This window comes from Falco rusticolus, chromosome 2 (assembly GCF_015220075.1).
Source record: "Falco rusticolus isolate bFalRus1 chromosome 2, bFalRus1.pri, whole genome shotgun sequence".
NCBI lineage: Eukaryota > Metazoa > Chordata > Aves > Falconiformes > Falconidae > Falco > Falco rusticolus.
The window spans coordinates 42,195,982-42,223,868 of NC_051188.1; the positions used below are offsets into that span (position 1 = coordinate 42,195,982).

Here is a 27,887-nt window from a genome sequence, read left to right on the forward strand (position 1 = left end):
AAAGGAAGAGCAGGGAAAATGTGGGCCCTCTCCACAGGGAAACAGGAGACCTGGTTACCTGGGATATCAAGAAGGCTGAGGTACTCAACGACTTGTTTCCCTCAGTCTTTACCAGCACGTACTCCAGCCATATTGCCCAAGTCACAAAATGCAAAGGCAGGAACTGGGAGAATGAAGAACGACCCACAACTGGAGAAGATCAGGTTCAGGACCGTCTAAGGAACCTGAAGGTACACAAGACCATGGGACCTGATGAGATGCATCTGTTTGTCCTGAGGGAACTGGTGGATGAAGTTGTTAAGCCACTATCCATCATATTTGAGAAGTCATGGCAGTGCAGTGAAGTTTCTCCTCACTGCAAAAGCGGAAAATTAAGTCCCTTTTTTACAAAGGGAAAAAAGGAAGACCCAGGAAACTATAGGCCAGTCAGTCTCACCTCTGACCATGGAGCAGATCCTCCTGGAAACTATGCTAAGTCACATGGAAACTAAGGAGGAGGTTGGTGACAGTCAGCATGGCTTCCCTAAAAGCACATTGGGCCTGAAAAATTTGGTGGCCTTCTACGATGGGGTTACAGCATTGAAGGATGAGGGAATAGTGACTGATGTCATCCACCATGACAATTGACACTGTCCTGCATGATATCCTTGTCTATAAAGTAAAGAGACACAGATTTGATTGATGGACCACTGAGTGGATAAGGAATTAGCTGGATGGGTGCACTCAAAGATGTGTGGTCAACAGTTCAATATCCAAGTGGAGACCAGTGGTAAGTGGCACTCCTCAGGGGCTGGTATTGGGACTGACATTTTTAACATCTTTATTGGCAATATGGACACTGGGATTTACTGCACCCTCAGTAAGTTTGCCAACAACACCAAGCTGTGTGGTGCGATCTACATGCTGGAAGGAAAGGATGCCATCAAGTGGGACCTTGACAGGCTTGAAAGATGGGCCCATGAGAACCTCATGGAGTTCCACAAGGCCAAGTGCAAGGTCCTGAATGTGGGTCAGAGCAATCCCAAGCAATACAGGCTGGATGATAAGTGGATTGAGAGCAGCCTTGAGAGAATGACGTAGTGTTGGTGGACAAAAAGTTCAATATAGCCTGCCAATGTATGCTTGCATCCCAGAAATCGAACCATATCCTGGGCTGCATCAAAAGAATCATGAGCAGCAGGTTGAGGGAGGTGATTCTCCCCCTCTACTCCACTCTCATGAGACCCCACCTGGAGTACTCTGTTCATCTCTGGGGGCTGCCAACATAAGAAGGGCACGGATTTGTTGGAGTAATTCCAGAGGAGAGAGATGGAGATGATCAGAGGGCTGGAGCACCTCTTCTGTGAAGACAGGCTGAGAAGGTTGGGGTTGTTGAGCCTGGAGAAGAAAAGGTTCCAGGGAGACCTTATAGCAGCCTTCCAGTACCTCAAGGAAGCTAGAGAGGGACTTTATACAAGGGCAAGTAGTGACAGGAAAAGGGGGAATGGCTTTAAGCTGAAAGATGGTAGATTTAGATTAGGTATTAGAAGGAAATTCTTTACTGTGAGGGTGGTGAGGCACTGGAACAGGTTGCCCAGAGAAGCTGTGGATGCCCCATCCCTGGCAGTGTTCAAGGCCAGGATGGATGGGGCTTGGAGCAGCCTGGTCTAGTGGAAGGTGTCTAGTAGAAGGGGCTGGACCTAGGTGATCTCTAAGGTTCCTTCCAACCCACACCATTCTATGATTCTGATTTCCTTATGTCTATGCCAGTTTTTGAATACAAGTCTTCAGGCACAAGAATGACTACTTCCTGCCAGTATTGTTTTCCCTGTCTTCACATAAAAATCTGTATAGACTTGTCCATTTATAAATAAATTTTCTAGCATTATGTCCTTCACATTCCTCCTATTTCAAAACCAGAAGCAGCAAGAATGAAAGAAATAAAATCTCTAATAAAGAAATAAAATCTCTAATAAATAAATAAAAAAGAGGAGGTTTTGACCCATAGAACAGAGAAATGCAAGGCTTTGCAGTAGTCCCAGAGGACCTTAATTTGAGTTACCCCTGAGGACCTTAATTTTTATTAGTTTTACTTATGTTAGATTAATACAAAAGGTGTTCTTATATAAGATTGGGCAACAGGAAGAAAATAGGTATAAGGCCTATGTATACGCACAGGCTAGTGTGAAACAGACTTTCTAGTAAAACTAGTTAACATTCTGGAAAAAAAGCATGCTAAAATGAATAAAAGAATGGAAGAGTGAAGAGAAAATGCTAATATTTCAGAAATATTCAGGATAATAAGCTACAACATTTACAAGCAGAATTTTGAGGATTTTAATTATTGATTTCACTGAAATTAATATTTGTTGCAGATCTGATTCCACGGTGATTTTCATACTGTGAAATCAAAGGGATCATATGAAAGAAAAGGTACCATGATACATTAACAATGATGAGATAAATTTCTATAATGTAATATTGTTTAGTACAAGTCTGCCTATCAGAAGCAATTTTAAGTCTTAGACATAAAAAAGGGTTCTCAATGGATCACAGAAACCAAGACTAAGATTATATATATATTTTTTAATCCAATCCCTTGAAATAAAAGGTGAAACTATTATTTTTTTAATAACAGCAGAGTTAACAAAACAGTAAGAAAAACTTAAAATTTTATCAAAAAATTATCCCTAAATTCTGTTTAGAAGAAACTGCAGAATATATTGATGTAGGTGTGTAAAAGGAATCTGGAAGTCAGATTTGGTTTTTATTGTGGCTAGATTTTACATAATCTAAATAAAAAAATAAATAATTTTATTCTTTCAGCATAAGAGAGGTGGAATAAATGAAAAAAATCACGGGAATAATGTTTCTTTTTGGATAAATAAAGGCAATTTGAAAATGTGTAAAAGGAAATTGAGAATAAAAAAATAAATTGAGGATAAATTGAAGATAACAATGATCAAGGTACACAAACAAAATCTGCCATGGGCTGCAATTAATAGAAGTAATCCTTTCTTGAAGGTCAGTATATAGGTAGAGTAATCATATTTCTATTGTGTATGAATATAATGTAATCAAAAGGAAGTTCAGGGAATAAAGTTAAAATTAAATTCCTAAATTCATTAGGTATCTGTAGGTGAACTAAATGCTAATTTCTATATTTAATTGTAATTATAATTCTAGAATCTTCTTGGTTTAGTCTCAGAAGCTTATGATTTTGTGAAGCAAAATTTGTAGAGCTGTAACATCTTTTATTCAATAAGTTGTTATAGTTGTGTAAAAATGGACATGCTTCTCTGTGGAAGACTAATTGCAATTCATAAACCAACTCACTGGGGAAAACTAATATTGAAGATTTTGCAGCTGATTTCTAATTAGAACAGAGAAGCATTTAAAAGATTTAAACCAATACACTTAGGCTTCACAACTGAAGTTCAATTTGTGTCAGGGAACAAAGATCTCCATCCATGCTGATGCTGTTAGAAGGAAAGACAGATTGTCAAATCAAATGTCCCAAGTAGGTGGCTGTATGTATTTTTTAAACTCAAATGGTTTCAAAGGGTTTTGCTAAGAAAACTCTTTTAACTACAACCAGAATTGCTTCTCAAAATTGCTAGACAGAGGATTGTGAGGTTTCTGCTTCTGGACCATGAAATGTTTCCTTAAAGATCAGCTAGGCTTTAAGGAAGAGGTATACTTAGTAGTTCTTCTCCCAGAGCCTATGCCTCTCTGAATAGCAGAATTTCATATTCCATTAGTGGCCTTAGGATTTGAATTGATTTAGCTGAGCAGATAGAAAGCATCAGTGTCAAATCTACTGCCACGGCAAAAGCTCAAAGCATCCTTACTGCCAGAAATGGTCAACCCTAAAGGGAAGCACAGATGACACTAGTATATTTACCATATGAACTTTATTAGATCAAATGGTCTAATTTTCCTTATCCGACTTGCATTTATTTTCAATTCCCTCCTTGCAGTTATTCTCAGTCATAAGTGGAAAGTCATAAATTGGCAGCTTTAATCAGGAAAAGTTGTGTATGTACAAGCATTAGAAATAAATAAAATGTAGTGTTTTTACCCCTCCTGAAATGTTAGAAGAGGCTCTATGAACTGTTCTGGTCATGGTTCATTGGTTACATGATGCAGTGAAGGAACAGTATTAATTTTCCAGCTTTTCATGAGCTTCCAACATGCAGAAGATGCATTAAACAACGAGATCAGAACCCACATGCTTAATTTGAATATAAGATTAAGAATTAGGAAACTGTTATTTTGCCTCCCATATTTGTAACAAAGCCCTAGTGAAGCCAAAGGATTGCTTTGTGTACAATTAGGTTAAACACACAGGCTTCCCTTTCAATACGCTCCCTTACACGATATATTAACACAGGCATGGAGGTAAAATCTGAAGTTACCAAAAAAGAGTCACCTTGGAGGTTTACTTTTATTCTTTTTTTTCTTCCTACTGTAGAGCAACAGGTCAGTCATTATGAATGAAACCTGAATATCCAGACTTTGCAACCTCTTCCCTTCAGTAAGAACCAAACTGTCTGTTTAAATGAAAAGGCCATAACCCATTTGAAGACGAGACCTAAACAGATGATTTTATATTACTATCTACTTTTGTCTTTTAAAAAAACACAGTTTAAAAGTGATTAAATGTACTTTAATGTTTCTGCAGTTAAAAGTCTTGTGGACATTAAAACCATTCTTGTATTCCCTCCTGCTCCTTCTGCAGAGCTGTCCCTTGATTATCCAGTTCTCCAGAACAAATTCATGAGAACAGTACCTGAACTTACTACTCCATGTTCACATATTTATGCCTACAACAGCTTGATTTTTTTTTTCATGATCATGAACACTGATCATGAACAGGTTTTATGATTTTATAGGGCATAAATAATTAAATCTTTCTCACTTCCAAACTTCTTCAAGTTTGTGATCAACACCATATTCACTGTTTAAATCCTTGTTCTCATTAAGTTATCATTCTTATTGTCTGATAGAAAAATAATAATTTCACAGTCAGTAAAATTCTAATCAGTGCTGACAGTCATGGTTGTTTGATGACTACAACACAGGCACCAGCTCTTCCAATATTTAGGGAAGCCATCTGCAGAAAAAAAGATACAAATTAGCTAAACAGGAACAAAGCCATGCAAGAGATTGCAAAAGTGCTGTGTCAACTTTATTCTAAAATGGTCAAAACTAATGGGAGTATAAACTGCTAAAAATAAATACAACCCACAATATCCCAGTACTGTAGTTTTTAAGTTACTTACATAGGACATCTTTCATTTAAAAGTGTGAGAACAGAAAAAAGAAGTGATTTTAGAGCTGTCATCAATTTTGTGTACTGTTGACATGCGAGGGTTTTCAATAATCTGTAGGCTGTAGCTGTTACACATTTCCTAACTATCTGTCCAAATGTGGTTATTCATGGATTTTTTACATGGACTGGTGGATTTGGGAAAAGAAACCTTCCAAAAATTCCTTATTTCGTACAGAATGTCATAAAAATGTTCTCTTCTAATTTAATTAATAGTAGGTAAAAAAGATGGGTTTCTGCATTAACTTTACACCATGTATGTCTATATTTAAAGTTGACAACAGAAGCCCCCCTTCACAATCGTAAAAAGAAATAGGCATTTTTTTATTACAATACATCTGGCCTATTTTAAACATTTATTTTAGGATAAGATCATGCTTTTGAAGTATATATTTTTCTTTATTAACTTTAAAGGGAACTTAGGGGGATTAATTCAGATGTAGACATCTACACTGGTGGAACAAATTACTTTTTCAGAAAGTCTAAAAAGAGAGTTAATAACAGAAAGTGTTGAAATAATCTTTTGTTTCTTTTTAAGTCTGCTATGAATCCAAATTTTTCCAAGCACTACTGTGATGTGATAAAATACATTCTTTCTACAACCAAATCACTAATCCCCAGATTCTTGCATTATACCACTGTTTCTATTATACCTATTAATTTGTATATGGTTCAAAATTAGGAACATGCATGCACACATTTCAAAATATCCAACAAAACCAAGAAAAAGTGAATTGAAAAATGAAATGAAAACTTGGCTCTCTACAAAAACTAAACAAATTTTCATATGAGGATCCGCAGGACATACTGGTTACCAATTAAAATTTCAGATCCATTTTGACACTTTTTATGACATTTCTTCTGCATGAAGAAAAAAAAATGATATAAAAATTGATCAGAACAGGAATTTTGTCTGAAAAGTAACAAGATAATACTAATGACTGCTTATTCTGTCTTTTTCCAGTTTCTTAGAATCTAATTCTCTCTTCTTTATCTTCAGAGGAAACTCCTGACATAATATTTGATAAACTACTAAGACTAGTTTTAGAGCTATGGCAACCTCAGATACTACTTTTTTTTTTTCTTTTTTTCTTCAGAAAAGTAATGTTTTTATGTACAACTATCAAAATATGTTACAAACAAACAAACACTTTCTGATTACCTGTGTCCATTCATTAGTTTGAGGGTCATAAGCTTCCATAGTGTTCAGGTATGTTTGACCATCGTAGCCACCTACTGCATATAATTTGTCACCAAGGAGACAGACACCAACAGCATCTCGAGGCATACTCAGTGGAGCCACCATTGTCCATGTATCAGTTTTTGGGTCATACCTGAGGAAAGAGAAAGGAAACTGAATGTCCAGGGAGAAGATAAGTGTTGTTTCATGCTGATCTTCACTTTCCAGTGGGGGGTGGGGTGGGGTGGGTGGAATCCTTTAGCATCCTATTTAGCACACATTTATTGTGTTCCCAATTCAAACCTCTAAATGTTGATTATGAACTTTTGCTCAGCTAACCTTTTGGAATAAACCAGGGTATTTGTGGGATAAGGTGTCATAAAAAGCAGTTTGAGAAGGATATAAAAGCAATATCTGGATGTATGTATACTTTAATGTAAATATTTTAAATTGGATATTTCTTGTAGCACATTAAAAATGTTTTTTTCTAAAATTCTATTACACCATATTTTAATTTCTACAATTATCCTACACAATGTTCATAGCCAGAAAACCTTCCTAAGTATTCAGGGCATATGCTTAACTGCATTAGAGTTAGATTCTCGTGACATTTGCTCAAGTGAGGAGAGTAGTACAAGCAGTAACCACCACGGAATTGTTAAAACTGAGGCCAAAATTCCTTTTGTATAATGAGAGTCACTTTAAAATTAAACATTTAGCCTAAGCCATTAATTCAGATATTCATTAACAAGAAAAATCAATTAAATTCAGAAGCACTTCCATTATATCTATTTTAGACATCTGTAAAACAGAAATTAATCACCTCTTGATAGTGCCTCTCACTTTGTTACTAGGACTGTCTGGAGTAGTAGGTTAAACTAGATACCTCATTTTTAGATGACAGATATTACTAAAATAGAATACTGTTTCACATTATAAAAGAATTAATGTTATTTGTCCTTAAGCATCCCTACTATGTAGCAGAATCACTTGACAAACAGTTTAAAGACACAAATCCTTTGACTGACTTTAGACATTTGCTTAAGTGTAAGGTAGATCACATTTTGGGCATGATAATTTCTCTAAAATAATTATAAAGGAACTCTATATTGGCTAAAAATCTTTTTTATTTACAAGTCCCCTAGCTACTATATTGTTATGAGACTACAAACCACTATCTCCTACACCTTTAAGAGACAGTATTAGCTCTAGATTAATTTTTTTAGAGATAGTAAAGTTCTTTCAACATATTTACTTGTACTCTAAACCTTATTAACTAGAAGTTGATAATCCTACAGAAAGCTGTATATACATATACTTTACAAAAAAGGAAAATTTCAGGCTTTCAATACAAAGGCTGATTGTAAGGGTTCTTGTAGCTATTTCAGTCATTCATATTTTCAGTAAGGAACTAGTAGGAATAGTGTTTGAAGTCCCATGTTACACGTGAATACTGGGAAATGTTTAACTTTTTAATATAAATGTTGCAACAACATTATACTACTTTGCTTATAAATGCCTTGTTGTTCATAAATATGGCCTTCAAATTAGACAGTAAAAGAATTGTCTTTAACCCTGATGAAACTGTTCTTGACAGCCGAATAAATTTTGAAAAAAAAAAATCTGCTCATGTACTGACTACTAATCCTTCTGGCTTTATCGGAATGCCTCACGAAATAAGATGTTAAAATTTTGTGTTTGATTTTTTACATCTAAAATACCATTAAATTGATTGTGTTGTTCATTTTATTTTATTATTTTACAATTTATTTTATTTATTCACATTCTTTCATTTTTCTATTCTATCCTTCCTTAAGAATTTTTGAGTTAAATATCTAAATATTGATAAATGTATTTTAAAACTTGAGAGGAAAATACTTTAAAGCAATGCTTGAATATGTGGAAGGGAAATGTATGTGTAATAAGCCAAAAAAAGAAAAAAATAGGTTTTGAATGGATTTTTTCAAAGACTGTGTGACTTTTTCAAAGACTGTGTGACTTTTTCAAAGACTGTGTGACTTTTTCAACAACAGCATTGTCTGTTTCTAGCTGAGTTTCCCAGCCAGTGAAATGCACCAGTGTGCATTGTATCTTCACCTGCCTAAAGACTCTTTAATAGACTCTTTGATATACTACACTTGAATTATAAGGACCAAGGTGAGGAGGTGTAAAAGCAGGGAAACTAAAAACAATTTATATTTTTTTTACTTTTTTTTTTTTTTTAATTAACAGGTATAAAAGTTAAACAGAATTCTTGTAACTCAATTCTGACAACAAAATAGAACTGCACAAGAACTAGGTTTTTGTAATTGCCAGGAAAATGTCTGAGATTTTTTATATCCTTTCTTCTGCTAAAAACAACTGTACATTTCATCTTTATAATAACCAGGTAAGCCCTAGGGTGAGAAGGGTTATGGTAAAAGTTCCTGAATGTAGAAAGAAATCAATTTGAAATCAAGGTGAGATGAAGGGGAAAAACTATAGATCACTTGCTTATGTTTTTAATAGCTGTAAAGTTTTGACTAACATTTGGAAAATAAAGCTGCTTCACAAAATCTGCCAAAATATCTCCAAAATTTTGTAATTCCTAAAAAGGAACTAGATATTTTAACTTTAAATAAGAATACAGCATTGTATTTGCCCAGCTTGTGAAGAGCTGACAAGCATAACTATTATTTTCTTTTAGAATGCTTGAATCCATAGGAAAACCTTTACAATTGCATCAACCTTCAAAGAGATCAAACTAGGACTCCTAGTAACTACTGAGCAGAATTTAAGCAGTAGCATTTAAAAAACACATATCTGCTCTCACTAGATCTACGTAATCTCAAAAATAGTTTTAAAAACATTATGTCTGGTTCAACAGTTCAAGAGGAGCAAACTGGCATTTGAATAAAGCACATCTTATTAGGCTGTATCAGAATGACAAAAGGACTGAAGAGGAGGGAGTTAAAAAAGTGATATTTACAGAAAGTAAAACTTTCAGAGACATAAAATAATTTACTATAATAGACCTTACCACTTACTAGTCATTGGTTTCCTAAATTATTGAGCAGGTTTTATTTTTTGAAGATGATGCATTATTTTTTAATGTAAAAATAGACACATTAAATCACATCCTAGCTACCTTATAAACTTATCAATCACTGTGAGGGCCATGACAGTTTTTTCACGTTTTATTGGAGTTCACTGGATAATTCACATCCACTTTATGCAAGCTAATAGCCTCACAAGTTCTGATTTGTTAGTCACAACTTTGACTCTGGAAGCTAACTGCCCATAAAGTATACTATTCACATTTTTTGCTATCATTGCAAAAATACTTAAGACAAGCAACACTGTATAATGTCATTCAGATACAAGCACATAAAATAGCTTAAGTATATGTGGTTTAGTTTGTTGTCACAATATCCCCTTGAGAAAGACAAATGCGATGGGAGGTGGTTTGTCTTCAGCTCCAGAAAGGTCTTCTTTCAGAGACTGCAAAATGAAAGTAAAGCTCCCTTACAATAAGCAGAAGTAGTTGGAAAGATTTCATATGTATTAATATTGTCAGTAATAGTCTTAATATAAATTTATTTCACTGAAAATTCTTGTTATTGTTCCTTATAAATAGAGGTCCATGAAGATAGGCCCTGTAAGCACAGGCATCATGGTATTTTTCTGATGAACTCCCATCTGTTGGAGGCAAGAATTATTGTATTTGGCAGTCTGTGACCTTTGCTTATATGCAGTGGAGATGGAAAAGAGTCTAAGACTGAGCAAAAACATATGGATAACATAAGGAGTAAATTTTAACTTATAATCTTTGGATTACATATTGGGTAACTTAAATGCCAAGCCACATTCAGCAGAAGAAATAACTGACATTCAATTAAAGTTTAACCCCATCAGAAAATAAATAGATAAATCTCTCCCAGCACCTATCTTTACTTCTATGTTAAGATAAACCAGCTGCTCAAACATACTTACTTTAACCTTTGCAACCCGTACATATTTTGAGAGTGTATTTTCCTTATTTTATTTTAAAGCATACAGAAAAGGAAAAGTCAAACCATTGAAACATTTGAAGAGTACCTCGAAATTGAATGCTATAATCACTCCAATTGTGCCTTACTGCCCTACTAGATCTTCTTGAATTTGCAGAATACCCACTTGCAAAAATCAGTGTACTGTAAATAGAATGTATACAGCTTGTATCGACACATCAGAAAGTGGTGATGTTGCTAAAGGAAGCAATACTATGTACTGTAAATATCTATCACTTAAACAGTTCTATATTTCTTCTTTGCTCGGCTACATTTTAGTTACAAAATGCTTCTAACAATTTGGTGTTACAAAACTATTTCAAGGCTGAATTTTTGTCTCTGCAAAGTTTATTTTATTACTCTTCAATGTGTAGTATTGTGCCTTAAAACCCAGGATTTCTTAAATGAGAGGTGAAGAGTGGATTTTTGTGTCCATGATATTACATAATAGTACTGTGGGGAAAAAAAAGGGAAAGAAAATAACCTTCAAAAAAATTGAATTCTATAAACTTCTGTGGAATTTTCTAGTAAGTAATTATTTGACATTTCTTGGTGTAAAAACATCAGTTTAACTTTACCATCATGTACCTAAGAAAATTATGCTACTGGACATTATAATGTATTCAAACAATGCATGTGTAATTGGGTACCTTTCTACATAGTCCAGCAGTCTGGAACAGTGGTTAGAAGCAGGAGCATCATGGCCTCCAACTGCATATAGAAATCCATCACATGTAGCCACTCCTACACCTCCTCTTCTCTTACACATAGGAGCACACATATTCCATTTATTTGTGTGAGGATCGTAATATTCCATTGAACTCAAACACGAACTTCCATCCCGACCTCCAATTGAATATAACCTAAGAAAGTCCACACAAATAAAAATTTTAATAAACCAAGAGCTCAGAACTGTAGAACTAAACCCAAGGATCGTCTGTTTTGGTTTTTTGTTTTTTTATATCTGACATTAGTAAACAGGAAAAAAAAAAAAAATCTCCCAAAATCATATGAATTTCATATGGTCAGCAAACACAGATAATTTTGATATTATTACCAAATGCACATTCTACTTAGTGCTTTGCCCAACTGAATGGAAAGGAAGATATTTTCTTTCTGGTAATGGACATTTTCATTCTTCGATTATAGCATATACTGCCAAGAGTGCCACAAGTGCCATGCAGACATGTCTCTACAGATTTATAAATCATGTAAGCAGGGTTGCTGCCTAACTGCTCATCATCAGTGAGGTAGAAGTGGAAGTGCTAACTTACAATTGATAATTTAGACAAAGATATATGCAATCCATTTATTACAGTTTCTCTGTGGTTTTATTGTGCACCAAAGTTGTGGAAATTAGTCTGACAACTGCTGTCACGTATTTTAATATTTAATATGTGAATAGATTCACAAGCTTCTAGTTCTCCTTTTTTGGGAGAAAAAAAAAAAAAAAAGGACCTCATAAGCTCTGTATGCTAAAGTATAAACCATACAGAAAACTGTAGCCAGACTCTCATCTAGTATTCAACCTACTCCACATGAAAAACTATCAATGAGATGGTTGTGTCCAGACAGAATTTTACACTTATGATATGGTATAGATCAAATATGCAGTGCGTTGCAGAAAAGAATATCACCTTATGTTTTAAACATGGATTTTTAAAAAGTACTACATTGGTTTTGAGGATCTTGGTTAGATTGAAGAAAAGTTCTGACCACACTAACATTAACATGTCTACTCAGCAAGTAAGAAAATGATACCCCCAGGCACAGTATGTTGATTTCCTTCATCAGAATATATTGCAAAGATTTTGTTCTGTAGGGAAGTCATAGAAAACTGAAAATATTTTAAATTCAAAATGGCAAAAATGTAGTTTGAGAAAAAAATATGTTGTGTTCATAACCATCTGCAGGCAAGAAACTTGTTTCGTTGCCCCTTTTATAAGCGTTCCCAGGAGGAAACAGTTCTGATTATTTTTTTCCCACTATTACCATGCTGCATTCATTTCTTATATGAATCCTTTCGCAGTCTGTTGCCTTTTCTATAGTGCTTAAAGATTAACTAATAGAAACACAGGCTATTTTAAAGTCCAACCACTGAGCAATTTAGGATGCAAAAGCTGTCTGTGTGAAGCAATTATTCATTTGGAAGCTTTTACTGTCTTAAGCGCTCCATGAATTCAGAGCTATTTAAATGTGCATTTACCATTACATTGTGTTGGCATAGATGCTGATGAACAAGCAAGTACTGTACTACTGCTAAATATGTCACTGAAGCCATAGAACATTCTGGTACTGCCTGACAGACATACTTATGCTCTGTCTGACACAGCCAGGAAAATCCATACTCCTGTATGAGAGATGTTAAAGCAAATACATTCTTTTGCAACTATTTCTGTGGATCCAGCCCTAAGGCTTTTACTTTTCTATATGATTATCAGGTATCTACCGGTGGGATCCAATTCAAGATTAAGACACCTACACGTATGTGTTAATATGTGTGTCTACAATGTCTAAATTGCTGTTATGCTCAGGGTACTCAGCCGACCCTAAAGAACAATTTGATTCACCAGCCACATCCATACTTTTTTTTTCTCATCAGAGAATAAGAACTGCAGAACAGCACTAAAAAAATCAAACATGCAATCTGAATGCATTTATATTAATATGAATGTAAATACAATCATTTACATATAGGTGTCTGCAAGAATGTCATCTTTATTTTCAAAGATAAGATGTGGTTCCACTGCCCGCAGACAGTGATCAAACATTATTTGTGACATCTAGGGTACAGTGAAATCCCCTGCAGGCTGGCAGTTATGACAGACTACACAGGAGAAACCTGCATGATCGCGGGATGCCAAGGAGGCCATCCTGAGGCAACTCAAATGGCAGTAAGCAACTACATATAGAGAAGATAACTGATCTCTAAAAACGAAGACTATGGTTAACAAGCCTGAGATTTCCAAATGATTTCTAAGTAGATATTTGGACACCTAAACACTTCACACAATTGTAAAAAATGCAAAGTACCAACACTTCTGCAGAGTCCAATGTGAATAACCGTGTTTTCCCCTGGTCTAAATACCCACCACTTTGTTCTTTTATGTCATGAAAAGTTATCATCTATTCCGTTGTCTTTCAACTGAAATAAATCTATAAGCTGATATTTTCACACTGAAAGCGAAGCACACTTTTTCATTCTTCTGTTTCAGACAGCTAGTAAAATATAGCTAAAGGCATTCCAGAGTTGCTGGCAAAGAGACAGCAAATGCTGTTCATAAGTAACTAATAAAAGTTTCAGCCAGTGGTTGGGACCACTGAGTTTTTGTTAAAACCCTCCATGCTATTCAGATCAAAACAAAATTAATTTCCAAAATCAGATTTTTTAATGCTCTGGTTGCTACTGAGCATGAACACCTCAGACAGGAATTGCTTCCCCTCCTTAGCCAAGTTTCCTAATCACACAGAGGCCCAAAATGACTGCTGAACAACTCTAACCATTCAGGAAATTCAGGATACTGTAGAGCTAACTGAATGAAACTTTTGAAATACTTAAATCCAAAGTTATTTAGTAGTCTTACTTCCTTCTTAGTGCTCAGGGTCCTGTTTTATTAGATGACTTAGAAGTAATCCATTTTTGCAGCTTTGCCTTTCTTGGTAACAGTTTATAGTAAAATTTTCTATAAGGAAAGTATAATGTATTTCTATAAAAAAGCCTGAAAATGTGTCATTACTAAGATCAGATATCAGTCCTGCAATTGCAAGGGCTACTTTTATGCCTCCTAACTATATTAGATTCTATTACTTCACTTACCAGGTACCACCTCTGCTCTGGATGATTTCTTGAAAATACTTTTAAGTAGACTTTCATTATCATCTTTCAGAATTCAGAGATGAAAGATAATCCAGTGAATCTGAATTTTGTAAAATGAAGTTCCTCAAGTTTTGTTTTGTTTGTTAAATTCACGTTGTTATTTACAATATTATTGTAGTAATTTCACCTTTCCTTATACACTACTTCAATTAGAATCAAACATATAAGTATTTTTTTTCTATTTCTCCCACATTACCGGTGTCTGTAGACTTCTTGTAGATGTCATATCTCTTAATAGCTTTTTAGTACCTACAGTATTGTTAAGACTTTATTTTAAACATTACTCAATTAAAAAGAAAGCTTGAGAAATAATCACAATCAACATTATATAACAGTCACATCTTCATTCTTTTTTGAGCTGGGAATACTCTGTTGACTGAATTGCACCTTACTGTGCATCCCATCAAATCTGTTGGGATTCCCATCATAATTATCACCGTTTAGAGGGGAAGATCAACGAGAAAATGAAAGCATCCAGTACCGAGTACTTTTATCTCCACAGATCACAGTGAAGTTTTGCCTGTGGAGACGTTATAGATTTCTATTCCCCAGTGCTCTATATTTCACCTTCTTCAGACACTGCACGTAGATATGAATTGAGAACAAACTCAGTCTCCTCCGAGCTGGAAATCTGTCTTTTTAGGGTTTGGTTGCTTCTTTTTGTATTAAGATGGATAGAGATTCCTAAACATTTCTCTGTGAGTGTGTGGGTGTGGGGGGGTGTGTGTGGGGGTGTGGGTGTGTGTGGGTGTGTGGGGGTGTGTGTGGGGGTGTGTGTGTGGGTGTGTGTGGGGGTGTGGGTGTGTGTGTGGGGGTGTGTGTGGGGGTGTGGGGGTGTGTGTGTCTGTGTGTGGGTGTGTGGGTGTGGGTGTGTGGGTGTGTGTGGGTGTGTGGGTGTGGGTGTGGGTGTGGGGGTGTGTGGGTGTGTGTGGGTGTGGGTGTGTGGGTGTGGGTGTGTGGGTGTGGGTGTGTGTGGGGGTGTGTGGGGGTGTGGGGGTGTGGGTGTGTGGGTGTGGGTGTGTGTGTGCGTGCGTGCGTGCGTGCGTGTGTGTGTGTACACACACGCACACGTATAAAATGGCTAGAAAATGCAGCAGAGGTTTCCAACTCGGAGACATTAGGTGAAATCATGATTGGATGGATCAAAAGCATTTACCTCAGTTCTATCATTACCAACCTTTGATAACTAATCAGAAAAGCCATTTTAAAATTCAGTTTGACAAGCCAGCCTCAAAAGACCAGACTGCCTTTGATGTGAAGTAGCATGGTTTGTGAAAACAGTCGAATCATGCCTTTACTGCATTTCTTAATGAGGTTTTGCCTTTCAAAATTCTTTCACTGTGAATATCAAAGACCATATACAGTCTTTTGCTTAGACCCCTTTATACCCTTCTCTGTCCTTTCAGTGTGCCTGAAAGAGCAACACAGAATTACTCTGGCATGAAGGATATCTGCCCAGTAGAAGCGAGGGGAAGGTAATAATTTTCCTCAGTGCTGGACTTCCATATTGCTCAATCAGTCCATACCTGATCCAGGAATTGGACTGTAGGAGAGGAAAGATATCTATCTGTGCTGCCTTGGTTATGCTAATGAACAGCTGTTCACTGCCAAAAGTTGAAAAAAATGGTAATTTTCTGAATTGAAAGTTTTAAGGAAGTCTTATATCTGTGTGTGAATTTGGAATGGTATTTCATGTGTTTGGTGCAGCAATGCAGTAGTGGAGTAAATTAAGAATACCTACAATTTGACCAAAAAAAAAAAAAAAGTGAAGAAAAAAAAAGTAATAAAGTGCCTGCACTTAAAGAAATATTAACTACTGATAGAAAAATTTGAGAGAAAAACACCCTTTGCATAGATAATATAATTATGGCAAAGTTTAACTTCCTACATTAGAAAGTATAGCTACCTAATAGAAAGAACCTGTTTCAAGTAAATTTAATTCTAATCAAAATTATATGGGCTACATTATCTCTGCAAGACCAGTGACTGAATGCAGATTCCACCAGTTTAAAATGTTCATGCCCATATCAGGCTATAAGAAAGTTAAGGCTAAATAGTCTTTGTAAATTAATCATTTCCTATAGCATAAGCTTAAGGCCTTTTATTTGCTCTGTTATTTATTAAAGACACAGTGGATCTGTTATTGAATTCACAGAATTACTTTGTGCTGGACTGAGCTAATGTGCTTGCAATATGAATCTCCTTTGAGAGTTTAATAACTTTAGACCATACAGCTGTTACACTTTGTTCTGTCTCAGTAACCATTTACTGCATGGTTTTGATTAAAATATTTTTTTAAAATCTACACCTTTTTGTAGTTTCCACAGTTAAGGAAGAATATGTTAAAATATGTTAAAAAAACATTAGCTTGACATGAAATTTTGAAGTGCTACTTCAGCTTTAAAAATCACTATTGCAGCATATTAATACTTAATTGATTTAATATTGAACCAGTTCCCTAGTTTTTACTTAAGTATGAAAATTATCAGTGCATTGCAATTATATGGATGACTTGAAAAAAAGTCTTAGATCATTTAGTCTGTGACCTTCACAATGAACAAATCCTTCTCAATTCAATGAATTCAACCAATAATGAAAGATTCAGCTGAGGCTGGTCTATCGAGTAAAAAGACATTTCATTTTACCCCAATATTAGTTATTAATAAGTTAAGTTTCAAATTAGAAAAATAGAAATATCAGTTAACAGTGGAAATGGCACGATATTCTGCTGTGGTGACTATAGTAGATATCCGAGAGTTGCTGTAAGGGCTGTTGCCCATAAAGATATTTAGTGTAGTATCAAACTAGATATTTACTTTTCTTTAAATTCACTAAGTTTCAGATGTTTAAATAAACTCCACAGATTTCCACATATCAATAAGTTTTAGATGTTTAAATAACCTCCACAGATTTCCACACCCATGTGGAAATAAGAAAGTATGTGTATACACATGTATATACACACAAATACATCTGTGTATAGATGTGTGTGTATAATTCCAGTAAATGCCTGTGTTTGGTCAGGGGAGTATCTCTAGACTTCTCTGACTGCCGTGAACAAGGGCTTCCTTCAGGTCCCAGCACACAGGCACCAGGTACTGTTTGAGACAGACTGGGAGTCTCATAATTCATCTCCCACTAAAAATAATAATTAAAAGCCAGACTTTCAGAATATTCCAGAATGTGGGATGCTAATACCTTTTGCAGTTTTGACCATGTGAGATATGACAGTGATTGGTGAATGCCTTCTAAAAGTCTGTACTTAACTGCGGAAGCTGCATCATTAAAAGATTGGCTGTGTGTCTTCTAGGCCTTATCTATACTGCCTTATCTATACCGTCCAGATTGGTATCTATGTGACACTTTCAGCTTAAATTAGGTGGAGAGACCCTATTGCCTTTTCCTGTCACGCATCAGGACTCAGGAAGTTAATTTACCATGTCTGCTTGGTCTGAAGTACATTTACATTCCTAAATTAATGCATACCATATTACAGTATGTTACTATGTAAAATCTGTTGTTCATTACAAAATATAAAGAAAAAAAGAACTATATAATAATAGACAAAATATGAATGGCAGGCCTTTCAGCCAATAACAGTCACACAGCCGTATGCCATTCAGCAGTCAGCCAGTCCAAAAATCTTGTTTGTGTGGGTGAGGGATGAAGAGAAGTGCACGGTGGGTGTACACGCCAAAAGATGTAGATGTGTAGTAAACATGCTGTCCTGGCTTCAGCTAGGACAGAGTTAATTTTCTTCTCAGTAGCTGGTACAGCGCTGTGGTTTGGATTTGGTGTGAGAACAATGCTGATAGCACACTGACGGGTTTGGTTGTTGCTGGGTAATGTCTATACTATGTCAAAGACTTCTCAGTTTCTCAGGCCTTGCTAGTGGGAGGGTTGAAGGGGCACAGGAAATCGGGAGGGGGCACAGACCAGACAGCTGACCCCAACAGACCAAAGGGATATTCCATACCATATGACATCATGCTGAGTATATATAAGCTAAGGAAAGAAGAAGGAAGGTGGGACATCCAGCATTATGGCATTTGTCTTCCCAAGTAAACATTACGCATGATGGAGCCCTGCTTTCCTGGGGATGGCTGAACACCTGCCTGCCCATGGGAAGTGGTGAATGAATTCCTTGGTTTGCTTTGCTTGCATGCACGACTTTTGCTTTACCTATTAAACTGTCTTTATCTCAACCCATGAGTTTTCTCACTTTTACTCTTCTCATCCTCTCCCCCACCTCACTGTGGGGTGAGTGAGCGAGCCGCTGCATGACGCTTAGTCGCCCACTGGGGTAAAACAACAACACATACAAGACAGAAACGTTGCCTAAGCATCTGAGAACCTGAACATAGTCTTTCAGGAGAAAACAGGCTCATCAAGTTCCCACCCTGCAACCAAGATGTCTTTAGCATCTGCCATGTTTCCTAGCATGGTTCTGAAACGCAATACATCCTAGCTTCATATGCATCTGCTTTGGACTGTGGGAAAAATACTGGTTTTACTGTAAAGTTTCATAATTTTTCATTGTCGTCTTCTAAGAGTCACATAAACTTACCTAGCTTGTATCTGTTCCAGCCCTTTTTAAGGCTAGCCTAGCCATATAAAAAGAAGTAAGCCTGTGCAAAGGCTCCTATTTTACAAGCTAGATGTAAAATACCAAGTTAAATCTTGCTTGAAAAAGAAAGAATATGATGGATTTTGAATTGAATTGCACATTCACTGAGCTGCATGGGACCCCTACTTAGGAAATATGAATTTGTGTGCAAACGTACAAAAGACAGACCAGGATACTGAATTAGTAATAAGCTTTAATGATTCTGCTAAGAGAAAATGTCACAGATAGTTTATTATATGATACATGAAAGGTAAAGAAGCAGAACTGAAGGAGGTTGTAATCAGCCATGCAATCAAGTTTTGTAGGTGGTTATATGAATGTAATACATTACTAATTCTCTTGTGCCAAACACTGAATGGCTATTAAGGACCTTGTGGAATTATTAACTTATGCCTCTCTGAGGTCAGTACACAGCAAATATATTCCTGTGAGCGACTAACTACAAGACAATTTTGAGAACCTTTCTCGTGCACACACTGATTGGGTCTGAATTTTGCTGTTTTCTTGAGAATGAAAGTTCAGTAAGCTAAATTTTCTGATGTTCACTTTGTAATAATGCATAATAGTCATAAGGGACATATTAAACTACAGCAACTGCTGTTTACCACAGGCACATTATTGATCTAAATAACACAAATTTCATTCCAGCTTTGCCTCATTAAATGACCTGAAAACAAAACATTTGCCTGCACATATGCCAAAGCCTGTATGGGCCAGCTCTCTGTTGCCCATTCAGAATAAAAAAGAGAATAGCTGGAAAATTACTGCTAGGACAATAATCCAGTTTATGGGAATGCATTACTAAATGAATCCAACTATTGCAAAACCGGTGAAACTGAATGAATGTAACTAAATATAAATAAATAAAAAACAATTTTTAGAAACAAAGCTAAATGTTATTAAAGCAAATGAAGTTGAAAGCATAACAAATGAATTTGCATGGGTGTGAAGGGACATGACAGTAAATATTTACATATATATGCATTTAAAAAATATATTGGTAGACTCTATTTCTATGGATGCTTAAGCAGAACTACTAGAATGTTGAAGCCATTCTAAATTGTATCCACTACTGTCAAGCAACAAACAAAATCTAACATTACCAACTGATAATAAGTAATTTCATAAAGGACACAACCACAAATTCATATTTTTATGTTGGACTATCTTACAATAAAAATATGAAAAGGAAACATATTCAAATATTGGAAACTAGGCTAAACAGGAAAAAGGAAGGAAACACAGCTGATGGAGAAAGATGAGGCTGTCCAAACAACTCCAATACTAAAGTTGTTGCACTGTATTAAGAGGATCTAAGTTTAGGATTTTGTTCCCATAAAATAAAACATCTCTGGGTCAGTTTAAGCATCTTACTATTAGCATTTATATTGTATTTTCCTGCCTAAAAAAAATTAGCAGTCATAATTTTGACATCTTTCTTGAGGTTATAAATTGTGATGCATGCCCTCGAGAGTGTTTCAGCATTTGGTTACTTTCTTCGGTACCAAACTTAGGAAAAAAGAACCACAGATAGAACTTGGGTACCAACCTCCTCAAAGCTCAGCTGTTTTAAAAATGTTCAACTTAGCGTTTTTCAAAAATGCTATAAAAATGGTGAACTCTGGCCAAAGCTGGTCATTTGCCCCTGGATAGACCTGCTGGTTGGGTACTTGAAGCCCATCCACATTCTTCATTTTTCACCTTTGCCTAATTTAAATGGCTTCCTTACTGGTTTCTAATAAACTTTGCTTTTCCAAACTCCATTTAGACATTTGACAGGAAATCTGATCTCCTAACTTAATACAAAAACGTCCTGTATGTGGTAATTAATTAATAAAGTGTGCAAAAAATTAGTATTTCAATTGTATTGTCTGTAAGTTCCCACACACTGGCAGTGGGGGGCTGCAAGGGGTTCTGTGAGGAGAGGCCAGGGCTTCCCCGTGCCAGAAACAGCCAAGGTGATGGTGTCTTGGAGAAAAATGTAACAAGAAAGGGCAAAAAAAGCCACACATGCAGAGTGAAAAGGGATAAAAGGAAGTGCAAAGTCAAAGAAGGAGGAAGAGATGCTCCATGGCACTGAAGCATTTATCTGCACTGCAGCCTGTGGAGGACATCATGCTGGAGCAGCAGGACACTTCCTGAAGGACTGAAGCCTATGGGGAGCCCATGATAGAGCAAGGCAAATGCGTGAGGAGGAAGGAGCCACAGACAGAAGTAGTTATGGACTGACCACAACCCCCATTCCCCATCCCCCTGCACTGGTCAGGGATGGGGGTAGAGGAATTGGGAATGAAAGACGTAAGCGAAGCCAGGGAAAGTGGGGAAGAAAGGTGGTGTTTTAAACTCTGTCTTTGTTTCTCACTACCCAGAATCTATGTTTATCAGTGATAAACAGTACTGCAACCTCAAAATGTAATAATGCAACCTGATTATACAAAGAAACCCTGTCAACTGGACTCAGTACATCAGATAATTACTTTTATGGATTTCTGACAAATTTAGCAGGATTTTATGGCTTCAGCAAATAAGAAGGTTTTTTCAAACTGGATTATAATGCATATGTTAGCACACTGTTTTTCACATTTTTGGAAAGATTTGGATATAATATAGCACTCTCAGTTTAAATTTAAAAATGTATTTCGGTGAAGTAACATTCATTTCTGTGTACCCTGTTTTGTCAAATTCAGATACTATTGCTTTCCATTTATTTGAGAAGCAAAATAATTGATAATCTAATTGCACAGACTGTACAAGTAAGCTTCAAAAGCATAAAAAGGTTCAATAAGACCTAATATGAAGTTAGTTACAAATCAATCATCTTATACTGTAAGGAGATCAGTATCTAAAAGTTTTTCTTTTTATATTTATTTCCACAAGTTTATGGAAAAATATAATTTACATGCAATTTTATGGTAAAATGTATCATTTTTTTCCTGCTTAAAATGGCTTTAACCTGAAAACCAATGAAGCAAAGCACAGGGGTATGAAAAATCACAAATGGAATAGTTTCCAACATTAAAAGACAAAAGAAGAGACTATTTTTTTTTTTTTTTTCAAGTACTTAAGAAGCTCACAGTTGAGCTATTTAGCATACAATATCCCTTTTAAGTAAAACGCCCAAACACTCTGGGACATACACACATAGAATAGTTTCTAACTCTCTCACTTCAAAGATAGTCTAACCTTGCTGCTCTTTATTTATGTACTTATACAATTCAGTGCAGAAGAAAACAAACATAAAGAAGAACCAGGAAGAGACTCCTGAGAACTTCCATATTAAACTAGTTTCTCCCTTCTTGAATGTTAAAGCCAACATCGTGTTTCTCATTGAGACATCATTAGAATTTATTTTTAAAAAAATAATAATCCATAATGGTTTGACTATTTCAAAGCAAAAGGCTAAAATAAGGAACGCAGCATATGTCAGTTGTGTCAAACAGCAGTGCAGTAAGAATGGCACCAGCCAGTTGAAAGGTTTGGTTCTTACATGTTTTCAAGCTTCAGTTCATGGCATGTGGGGTATTTTTTAAAGGTGGTATTCAGATTAAAAAAAAAAAAAGATAAATAGCAGTAGTATATTTGCTATTTGTTTCAAAGAGACCAGTGCTTTTCAGTTTTCAGTGGTGTCATTCTGGCTTTCTGGGACACAGATAACATCTTGTTTATTTTTAAAGCGTTCTATGTAAATTCTGCAAAATTCAGTTGAGCTTTTATTAACTGAGAAGTATTGAATACATGCTCAGCTGTGCAAAAGAAACATACCTTGAATATATATACATAATCATATGCAGCTTTTCATATTTTTTTATTTATATTTGCAGGGTTATTTGTCTAGATCTTGTATCTGTTAGTTTGCTGCATGGCTCATACACTACTGAAACCACACTCCTTTAGAGTAACAGGGTGATTCAAGCAGCTTTGTCCATTTGATCTACTCTGGAACATTTAGTGCCACTGTGACTTAGTAAGGGAAAGCAATGACATTTAAGCTTCGGTGATATAAAATAGACTCCTAATGTCATAGATGAAAGGCGTATCACCTGAGCATATGATAACATGAATTAAATACAATCTTAATAATGAAAGCATCCAATAAAACCTATTTAATCCAGAGTTACTCTGCAAGTAAGACACAACTGTAATATGACAAACTCATGAAGTTAGATAACACTTTTAAAGCCTGTAGTTTTAATTAATTTGAGATTCAATTTAAACATATATATTTATATACATATTGTCATAAAGATGGTATTATGGGATGTCAGGCTTCCTACTGCTCCTGCAGAAGGGTACACAGTCTCCTATAGGTCTTGTGACAGTTGTTTGTGGGCTAAATTAAGCTCCTTGTCTGACTCGTATTTAGTGACTCTCAAAGTCAGTGGAAAGAGTCTGACAATCCCAGAAATCAATTCAGCCTACTTATCGCAAGCCTGTATCTTCGGTATGATAAGCACAACCTAATACGGAAGATTTTTGAGAGATTTTCCAACTGTATAATCAAAACTGAATGATTCGCAAGTGAAAGAAATGCACTGGGCAAAATTTAGTAGGTTGTTGAATTATGCAATAGCATAGTCTACCATGAAACCAAATAGCCTTAATAAGTCCTTTTTTCTCCTATATACTTTTTATCCTAAAATTTATTAACTATTTTTTAATGTCCCCAACATTTACTCTCTCATTCCATTCCACATCTGCAGCTGTTTCTCATCCTTTCTTCCCTACTGTTCAGTAGCAATAAAGTATGAGGAAAATAGTATCCCAGAATCTGCCATACTCCATTGTTCCCACCATACCCAAGGGATTCTTTATGGACTGCACTTTATTTATGTTCAGTTGTCTACAGTGGGATTCTTCTTCCCCACTTAAATATCAAAACCAAAAAGGTCAGATTTTAAGAGAGTCCTCGGGATTCCTATATAGTTAGTAGAGAAAAATGGGCATTTACAGAGCACAATTCATCCTGACCTGACAATAAATGCTTAAATTAAGTAAGACAAATGATATCCTAAAATATATATTTCTTCCACTGACTATAAGGTGAGCTTAGGATGATTGGCTCAGATGCAGATGTCTGTAGAAAAATACTTGAAGTCAGATGTGATTAATTCCTCCCTCACCTCTAAATTATTGTTGTTCAGACCATTTTCTTTTTATCCACATAGCTAAAAGCAAGTACTTTAAAAGTGAAAAGCAACAAGAAATACATAATATTGCGTTACTATAAAATGAGTTTTAATAAGTGTCACATTAAAATTCTGAAAAGTGAAAGTTATAAAAGAGAAACAGAATCTGAAAATTATTAGAATTACAGGTTTAATGACTGATTTGACAAAAATCAAGTTTCTGTTTACTTGCGGTGTGAATGTAGTTGCCTTCAGAGAAAGAAGGTTTTATGGTTCAATGATTGGCTGAAGCATGGTACGAAATGCATATACAATATATCTTATCACTAGGTACATTAGTATATTAGATGCATAAACTCAGCTGGTTAACTAGAACTGACATATATGAGTTAGATAAATCAACGGACAGTTTGTCCTGAACTGGTTTACACCATAGACACTGAAATTTCACATGTATTTTCTTAAGCATTTGTTTTAAATATTAAACAAAAATAATATAGAAAATATATGCAAATTAGTTATTTCAAATAAATGTAAAAGCCATGAGATGTAAGAGGGTATGTAGAATTTATTTTAAAAGACACCCTCTAATACAATATACTAAAAGTTATTTACTTCTATATGTTACAGTTACCCTTCCAGAAATGTCTTTTGACCATGTAAGAATACCCTACTCACTTGCCATTTAATGCTGCTACTCCAACAGTGCTTCTGGCAATTGACATACTTGCCACAAACGTCCACTGCTGACTCTGAGGGTCCCACCTCTCAACTGTATTCAAATAACTCCAACCATCATGTCCTCCCACTGCATAAATAGGCCCTTCAAGCACTGTAACTCCTAAAATGGAGAGAGTGAGAGAAGATATAAGTATGCTTTCTCCATCAATAGTAAAAAAAAAAAAAAAAAGTTTTCCAAAACATAGCTAAGAAATGAACTTGCATATTCAAAGTGAAAAATGGAAACACCAGTTTGAGAGTTGATTAATGAAGGATTAACAAACAGGAATAAAATTAATGCCACTCCACATGAAAAATGGGCTTTATGAAAAATAGGTCTTGTCATACCAACCTAATTTCATTCCTTGAGAAGATTCATTACTTCATAGAATAACCTGTCAATGATGTGATAGTCTTGGATATCTGTTTACTGTTTAACTCAAGACCTCATAACATTCTGATCATGAATTAGCTCTTCAGGATATCAGTAAAGCACATGATAAATAAATTACGGACTAGATGCCTGATAGATCTCAAATTATTGTCAACCTAAGGGGGATTTCACTGAATGGAATTGCTTCCACCTGGGTTCCACAGGGGACAGAAAGATTAAGTCTGATGTTTTCAGCATTTTTATCAATTACATAGAAGAAAATATACAATTTTTCATTAGCCGGAAGCTTGGTGGACTGGCACAGAATCAAAAAAAAACCCCAAACCAAACCACAAACCACCCACATTTTCAAAGGCTACAGCAAGTGATTTACAGTGAGAAACTTAAGCTGCTTCATCAATTTACATTATTGAGAAAAGAAATAACAAGAGAATGGGTACCTTCACAAGACAATAATGTTGGATATATAAGGATTCTTTTATCTAGTGAAGAAAAGTAAAACAAAATATAAAGCATGGAAGTTGAAGTGAGAAAAATTTAAAGAATTAAAAAAAACCCAACAAACAGACTATGAGGGGGTTTAACCACACATTCAAAAGAACTGAAGAATTCTCTGTCTCACAATATCTTCAGTTAAGTTTAGAAGGCTCTGGAAGATGTTACAGCTAAGCACCATTTGTCACAGTACAGTGAGCTCAGTAATTCCGTTCTATGAATCCATGATCCCAAATGAGCATTTTACGAAAAATCTCAGGCTAAATCCAATCATATTCCTAAGTCTGTGTCTTTTTTTTCCCCCACTCCATTTCACATTATGAACTCATCAAAAAGTCAGAAAACAGTAGATCATTACAGTTTCAGAGAATGGGTTTATTTTTCATTGCAGAAAAATATATTTTTTTCATTTATAACAATGTAAACTTTCCACTTCCTACGTAGAACTCTGTTTTGTTCTATTTCAGAAAAGTAATTCTTTCAATGTTTAATTTGACTTTAAAACCATATTTAACAGTAAGCTTGAACAAGTCTTGTCTCAGTGTTCACAGAAAGTGTTCCTCTGCTTTGGGTGCTGGCTTTGGTTTGTGGGTTTTTTTTAAAACTTTTAAAAAATTAAAATAAACTAAAAACCCTATTAACCCTTACTGAAATCTCCCTTGTTATAGTCTGAGCCTCGTCTTTTTCTGCAGAATCATCTTTGAACAAATTCTCCAATTTCTTCTGGTATGAAGTCTTGCTTATAAATGCTTTTTATTCAATCACATGTATCATCTATATTTTTTCAAGAATATTAAAGTAGATATTAAATTGAAGTCATGATCTCTATAGCTCAATATCTTATCTCAGAACACAACCAGCAGCAAACATGTGGGAAGATGTGTCAGTGTTCACATAGAAAATCAGGGGATAACATGCTGTAGTTGTGGGAGTTTTTTGGTCGATTTTGTTGTGGTGGTGGTTTTTTTACTTTAATATCTAATAGTTGTAAAAAACCTTAAATCCTGAAGAAACAGGTTTACATTGTCAAAAAAGTATTTGCTTTTTTTTTTTTTTATATATAACAGCACTGTACTCCAGCTTTTCATGTATATACTCTTAATGCAAAGTTGAATAATAAAATTCTTCTTGGGATAAAAAAATAATCATATGCAAAGAAAGATTAGGTGCAAGAATGTTTCTATACACACACATGCATATATAATTGGTGTCTAGATAAACACACAAACATCTCACCTTCACACATAAGCAGAGTTGTAATATGCAGTGAATTTCACAGTGAAACTATGATGCACATCAAAATATATCTTATCAGTTTTGAAATTTCCACCTTTTACTTCCTTGAATATCTTCTTTGCACTTTCATTAGAACATAGCTGTCCTCAATTTAGTCTTTTTATCTCACCCACTGTTTCAAAATTTTTGTTATGTCCTTTCATATTTTCATATTTGAATTTTATTCTCGTATTTTTTCCTTTTGTAAATGAAGCCATCCCAAATATTTCAGTCACTTTTTATAGAAAATTTGCTTTCCTCTTAACCAAAATAGTGGTTTTCTGCATTTTATAGATTTTAGCACTTTTTTTTTTTTTTTTTTTTTTTTTTTATGACAATGGAAGCTGATAAGCTCATTGCATTGTTGTAACGGATTTTCTCTCTGCATCTCTTGTTGTGCTCTTTAACCGGGCTTTGTACAGAACATAGTCTTCATTGCCTTCTCCATGAGAACTTTACTAGGTTTATACAATGCATGTGGAGTCCTGTGAGATGCATGATTCCTTCAGATTTTTTCCTCAATGCCTTTTACTTTGCATTTACCACTTGCTGTTGTGTTGTGAATTCAATGGGATTTTAAAGTTCATGGTGTTCTCTGAACTTGTCTGACCTTACTGAATATGTCCTACATACTTTACTACCATGATGTTCAATTCCATTTCCACATAAATTAATCTTACATTGACACAAGGAAATGTTGCAGTTAGAAAACTGCCAAAATAAAAATGTTGGTTTGGTGTGAGATTCATGTCATCATGCTTCTCTGACTCTCCTCATGCGTGAGATGTTCCAGTCCCTTAATCATCTTTGTGGCCCTTTGCTGCACTCACTTCAATACGACAATGTCTCTTTTG

General features: G+C 35.3%; 1 protein-coding gene across 2 annotated transcripts in view; it reads right to left on the reverse strand.

Moving 5' to 3' along the window:
• Positions 1–1,558: 1,558 nt before the first annotated feature.
• Positions 1,559–27,887, reverse strand: part of KLHL1 (kelch like family member 1) — a 228,455-nt gene continuing 202,126 nt past the window's right edge. The window contains exons 8-11 of one of the 2 annotated variants that reach the window (XM_037377835.1): positions 24,828–24,990; positions 11,170–11,382; positions 6,474–6,645; positions 1,559–5,095 (exon numbers count right to left, since the gene is read on the reverse strand). In XM_037377835.1, coding sequence (XP_037233732.1) covers positions 5,036–5,095; positions 6,474–6,645; positions 11,170–11,382; positions 24,828–24,990 — 608 coding nt within the window. In that variant the 3' untranslated portion in view covers positions 1,559–5,035. Of the gene's footprint in view, positions 5,096–6,473; positions 6,646–9,326; positions 9,972–11,169; positions 11,383–24,827; positions 24,991–27,887 lie in introns of those variants that run through there. The other variant, XM_037377836.1, reaches the window with a different exon arrangement.